Source organism: Artibeus jamaicensis, unplaced genomic scaffold, assembly GCF_021234435.1.
Source record: "Artibeus jamaicensis isolate MK-2021 breed Jamaican fruit bat unplaced genomic scaffold, CSHL_Jam_final contig_465, whole genome shotgun sequence".
Classification (NCBI taxonomy): domain Eukaryota; kingdom Metazoa; phylum Chordata; class Mammalia; order Chiroptera; family Phyllostomidae; genus Artibeus; species Artibeus jamaicensis.
Window position 1 is genome coordinate 36,061,462 of NW_026521843.1, and position 6,557 is coordinate 36,068,018.

The 6,557-nt window shown below is 38.9% G+C and overlaps 1 protein-coding gene across 11 annotated transcripts in view; it reads right to left on the reverse strand.

Annotated features, from left to right (window-relative positions):
* CCDC88A (coiled-coil domain containing 88A) overlaps positions 1–6,148 on the reverse strand; it is a 139,658-nt gene extending 133,510 nt beyond the window's left edge. For all 11 annotated transcript variants that reach the window (XM_037125765.2, XM_037125766.2, XM_037125764.2 and 8 more), the window contains exons 1-2: positions 5,264–6,148; positions 5,073–5,173 (exon numbers count right to left, since the gene is read on the reverse strand). In XM_037125765.2, coding sequence (XP_036981660.2) covers positions 5,073–5,173; positions 5,264–5,338 — 176 coding nt within the window. In that variant the 5' untranslated portion in view covers positions 5,339–6,148. The remainder of the gene's footprint in view (positions 1–5,072; positions 5,174–5,263) is intronic.
* Positions 6,149–6,557: the final 409 nt, after the last annotated feature.

The following is a 6,557-nucleotide window of genomic DNA, read 5'->3' on the forward strand; positions in this document are numbered from 1 at the left end:
GGATATTTTTATTGATTTTAGAGAGAAAGGGGAAAGGAGAGAAGGTGGGAGGGACAAAAAGAGGAAGGGAGAGAGGGAGGGAGGGATAAAAGGAGGGAGGGAGAGGAAGGGAGGGATAGAGATAGGCAGATAGAGAAACATCAATCAGTTGCCTCCCATATGCACTCTGACCAGGATAGAACCCACAACCTAGGTGTGTGCCCTGACAGGGAATAGAACCTGCAACATTTTGGTGTACGAGATGATGCTCCAACCAACTGAGCCAGCCAGCCAAAACAACCACCAATATATTTTATAAGTCATTTTGGGATTATTGTAGTCATAAAACTAGTACGATCTACTTTTTAAACTTAAGCACTAATAACTTAAGGAACATTTCTCAGTCAACTTCCTCTATTAGATAAGTAGTTACTTTAAATACACTTTATAAAACAGATTCTCACGGAATACTTAAACAGAAGTTGGATGACCATGTGTCGGGGGTTTAATTAAAAATGTATTTCACAGCCCTGTCCAGTGTGGCTCAGCTGGTTGGGCATCACCCAAGATGAAAGGATGCTGGTTTGATTCCCAGTCAGGGCACATGCCTAGGTTGCAGTTTGGTCCCTAGTAGGAAAGTGTACAGGAGTCAATTGATCAATGTTCCTCTCACACATTGATGTTTCTCTCCCTCTTATTCTCCCTCCCTCCCTTCCTCTCTCTCTCTTACCAAAAAAAAAAAAAAGATTTTTCACAGTAGGTGACTTCTGAAGTCCCTTCAAGCTCAAGATTCTAAAAGAAAAACCATAATAAGTATATTACATTTACTAAGTATTTCAAGTATAGATCTCTACAGTTATCTAATGGGACTGAATCAGAGTAATTCCAAATATTGTTCTGATACTATTAATAATTTTCTCAGTACTTAAAACCCTAACATATCCATATTTTCAATTACTTAGGTAATATAAATAGCATACTTTTTAAACTTTAAAATGATGAAATTAACTACTGTCATAAATTAAAAATTCACAGCAAGTAATATTCAAAACTGGTTACAGAACTGAATGACATCTCAAACACAAAAACAATTATTTCTACTTCACCGTCACAAAGCCATATATATAGCTAGCTCTGGGGAAAAATTTTTTCTTTCAGCTGAAGTAGGAAAATGCCCTGCAGCATGCAGAAGAGCTGGGCCGTCATTCCAGATCTCTAAATAACTTCCTCTTCCCATTAGTTAAAGGGGACTGACACTATGTCACAAGCTCTTACAGAGATTCTTTGATTCGAGGAGCTACTCGATGAAATCCAGGATTCATCTCTGAACACAGTGAATCCCAAGTCAGTGAACAGACTCCAAAATTATAAAGCAGAGTCAGTAAACTGGCATGAAGAAATCAACTCTTTAGTTTCATATTCTAGGCCCAAAATGGCAAATCTAGTCACCAATCAATAACCACTCTTAATTAACACTTTAGGTGAAAATAAAATTCTACCATAAGGCTCCTGTAACAAAATTCTATGCCACATCTGAAAGCAGGAATGTAAGACTGGCAGAGCAAAAGTGTATTTAATGTACAAGTATATAAACAGATATTCACTTTTGGCCAAGCAGGAATAAGAGAAACCAAATTTACCCTCCTGCCTGAAACAACTGGGGGGAAGAAAGACAAAATATTGGAAGGATTTTTTCAAGACAATGGACATTAGGCAACAAAGAACAGTAGATTTCTGAAAAATGGGAAACACACAAGATGTGACTTACAATTGCCCTAGTTTATTGCCTTGAAGGAATTTCTAGGCCAAGGAACAAGGATGGGGAACCCAGGCAGAGCACAATGGTCTTCCAGAGTTGAGGAGACATAACTTAGTCTGGAGATAGGAAAGTGATTACCATACACAAGGCAGAGTACTAAAAAAGGAGAGAGCTACACAGCTAGATCCAGAGATCTACAGAGGTATTCTGCAGTGTTCAACTGAGTACTTATCAGTACATATGTGTGAGAAACTACCCAAGGCAGTGAAAGATCCAATGAAAAGGACTGGGGAGAACACCACCTAGAATTCACAGAAGTCCTGAAATAGCCCCTGTTACTACTACCTAGAGTATTAAGATGGGTTTTGCCTCTATAGTGCAACAATGGTAGTGCCTAACACAACTTAAAAGCAAAATCTGAAAAGATCAAACTGTTCCCAAGTTAACTGCATCCCAGAACAAAGCTTAAGAATTTTTAATGGAATACAAAAATATCTAGCACCCAACAAGGTAAAAAATTCCAAATGCCTGGCATCCAATCAAAAATTACCAGGCATGCAAAAGCAAGTAAACACAATCCATGAGATAAAACATCAATCAATACCAACCCAGAAATGTCACAGATTTCATTGTAGACCTAGACAGCCAGTTATAACTGAATACTACACATTCAGGAGGCTAGAGAAAAGACAGCATGAGAGCTATACAAGTGGAAGATATAAAAAAAGACTGCATTTCTAGAGATAAAACTATGTCTAAAATTTTAAAAAAGGCTGGATAAGATTAACAGAAGATTACACATTACAGAAAAATAAAAGATTAATGAACTTGGAGACATAGCAAGATTATCCAAATGAAACAGAGAAAACTAAAAACCTGAACAGAACACCGGTGCTGTTCAAATAACATCAAATGCCTGATACACAAGTACTAAATGTAACTGGATTTCCAAAAAGGGGAAAGGGGGACAAAAAAATAGATAAAATTGTGTGTGTGAATGGCCAAATTTTGATAAAAACTACAAACCCACTGATCCAAGAAAGTCAATGAACTGGAAGCACAAGAAACATAAAGAAAAATAAAGTTTCATTTACAAAAGATTTTTACAAATCCTATGTTTTTACAAAACCAAATGTAATCTAGATATTACTTAGACAAAGGCTAACTTTTAGGTTCACTTACTGGGTACAATTTCAACTGACAATTTAATAGAGTATATTGAGTCAAACAATTTATATTAAGTAAGGTGCTTAATAGACGACTTAATGATTTCAAAATCAGCAAAATACTGCTTTAAAGCAATGTATATGTTGTTACCCTATTGGGTAACAAATTTGTGTTGATTTTATTTTAGCAAATTATTTTTAAAAAGCTGAAGCATACTTCTTTTTTCCTTCTTTTTCTTTTTCTTTACTTAATAAAGGTCATTCAGAACAGAATTAGGACACTGAAAAAACTTAAAGAAACTGAGAGGTGGAACTGAAAACAGAAGCAGATTTGAGGTTCTCCCCCCAAAAAAACCTGGCAACCACTATTTTGGAACACCATAACATTCAAAATACACATATATGTTTTTAAGTATAAACTGTACTCAAAGTGGAAACAACCTGAAGTGTTTTTAGCACCCTGTCTAACTGTTCAGGACTCAAAAAAAAAAAAAAAACCCAACTAAATATTTTTTGGAAAAAGAATCACTCAGATAAAAAACATTAAAGTGGAAAACTAAAGTAATGTATTTTCCTATTTTTGTAAACACACCTATTTTTTTTAGAAGTCAGTATATAAATCCAAAACTCTTGCTTGCAAGCAAGAAAAAAAACAGGGAAACAAGTTCTGAGTATCTACTGCAATGGCTACCCTTCCTGTCATGTGTTTCCTAAAACAGAAGTCAATTTAATTAGTCTACAATTTTGCTTAAGAAATAGTGGGGTATTTCAAAGATAAAAAATTGTTCCATGGGAGGAATGCCAAAATATATTTACTATCCCTGGAAATAATTATTGTCTATAGTCTTTTCCCATTTATTAAGAAAAAATATATATACACGCACGCATTTAGATAACATACATATTTCTTTGGGTAACTATACAAATAAAACACTTTTGGAAAACATACAGTAGTATAATACTTCCCTGTAGGATCAACACATACATTAAAAATGCTACACAAACTCTTTGAGCAAACAGAGTGCAAAGTTACAACTGGAACAATTATTTACAGATTTGACTTCTACCCTCTTTTTAACAGAAAAGTCTTTTAAAAATTCTAATAAAATATAAAATTGATATTTTATGTTAGGCCATTAGTCTATCAACAGTAGACTAATTCTCTTAATAATGCATGAAATTTCTACATATATAAAAGATGACACTGTTTTGAAATTAAAAGTTCCAAACTACTCTTTGTAATCGGATTCTGTTCAAGAGAAATAAGGCTAAATATACATTATTTTGAGCACAATTGTAAAATTCCATTTGATAACCTATACTTATGTACTTACAATAGGTGTATGCTATTAATACAATACCTACAATGATAAAAATGGGGTTTTTATTCACTGATCCAGCTACCAATATGATTTCAATATTGAATTCCCATCTCAAAAACTTTCCTACTAAATACAAACACAATACCATAAACATAAAGATTTGCCTACTAAATCTTTACCTAGTTGTCATCAAGATTTCAGTTACCTGCATTTCAAAGCTAACTCTAATACCTTAAAAGAACCACCAAATATTAATCTAAAAATTCACACAATAAAGCATCTATTCACTTAGTAGCATTTAAATTACTTGATACAGCAACAGTTCCTCACCGGTAAAAACTATTGTTTGAAATTCTGTTTCTGAAATCTGTTATTACTTCACCAGTTTCAAATTCTGAGCCATTTATTTTTAGACACAAAGGTTAATAAGAAACATTTCTGCATCAAATGTGCATAACTTCACAGTAAAGACCCCCCATAGGAAACTATTATTCATTCTCATTGTCATATTTATTCTCTCTCTCTCTCCCTCTCTCTCTCTCCCTTTCTTCCACCTAATTATCAGAGGACACAATGTGGTTTGAATTTCAGCACTGAAGAGACTAAGGGACAATACATGGTTTACAGAATAAAAAATTAAAGTTTCATAATTTTAATCACTGGGTGGTGATAAATAAGCTGGACATGTAAGCTTACCACTCCTTTCAAGGTCCAATTGTTAAACCACCTGATTTTTCTGGCAAAGAACCAAATTAGGATCTTAAAACATAAAATCTCTAAGTTCACAGTATGCATTAAAAAAAAACACAATAAAAAGTTACCTAGAAAAGAAAAAAGAACACTTACATTTGGAGCATGACCTGGTTCAAGAACACTCCATCTACCAAAGCCACATATTCATCCAGGTTGGTCCCATTTCCTGCAGCCAGAGGTCCAAACGTTTTAACCTGGAACAGAATGATCATCAAACACGAATGCCCACCTCCATCTCTGCAGCCACAAATAATGCAGCAAAATATATAACAAATAACACTCACCCAAGTGACCAAAGGACTGGTCATAAACTGCTCCAGAAGGGGAGTAAAAATTTCGTTCTCCATTTTACAGCTCATGTATTTGAAAAAAGGAACTACCACAAAAATACGCCTAGGGAATTTGTTCACTAAACGATGAAGTAGAAATCAATGAAAGTCTAATTTGGCACGGGAAGAAAATCCCATCGTGGAGGGGAGAATAGAACTCTCCCTCCTCAAAAAATACCCCAGAGGAAAACAAGCTCAAATCCCAAGAAGTGGCTTCGACAGCAGCCCCGAGCCAAAGCCTGCGCTGGAAATGTCTGTACCGGGCAAGGAGGGGCAGAGAAAAGGCATCTGGAGGAGGAGGAAGGGAAAAGGGGCTGGAGCAGCAAGACAAAAAAAGCCCGTCAAGGTTGCCCAGCTCCTGGAGGAGACAGACTAGCGAAGCTGCCTATAATGAATTAATCCCAACGTGGGCTAAATGAAATACCACGTTCGATTTCACGTTAAGGGTTCCGGACAGCCTCCAGGCTCGACCTCCGTGTGCCGCTCAACACCTTCCACCCGCAGTGGGCATAGAACTGCTTCGAAACGCGGAGCCTCTCCTGCCCCTCACCAACGACAGAAAGGGCTCGCCCCTTCCCCCGAAGCAGACACCATGCCTCGGCCGCCCTCAAGCCTCGCCTCCAGCCCCCTTCCCCTCCTAGGGGGTGGGGGCTTGAATATGTCCCTAAGCCTCCAGTTTTCTGAGCCCCGCCAGCCTTTTCGGTGAGCCTCCGGGAGCCCTGGCACAAAAATCACCGCCGCGCTCCAACCCAGTCTTCTGCCCTCTGTGGAGGAGCCGGAGTAACGGCTTCAAAACCGCAGTGCCGCATCACACCCCGCTCCTCGCAGCCCAGCAGATGCCGCGATCCCGCCGTCAAAAGGAGCGCGCCGCTGCCTCCGCGCCCATATCCTTCCGCCGACTCCCCGCCCCTCCCGCGCCGCAGCCTCTGGATTGTGGGAGTGGGATAAGAAAACCGCTGCATGAGCGCGCTCCCGAGCGAGCGCGCCCCCGGGCCAGCCCCGCCACCGCCCAGATTCTGGCAACGGGCGCGGGCGTGGACGCGCTCTCGCTGCAGCTGCTGCGGTGGCCGGCGCCTCGCTTACTCCCAGGACGTTTGCCAGGGTCTGGGGGCGGGGATGAGGAAGACAGAGGAAGGGGTCTGTCTGCTCACTCGTGCCTAATTATGGTTTATTTCCTCCCCGAGTGCCTTCTTTGATGTGTGAAGGAAAAAAGAACAAAATCCTTCTCTTTTAACCATGAGGGATGCAG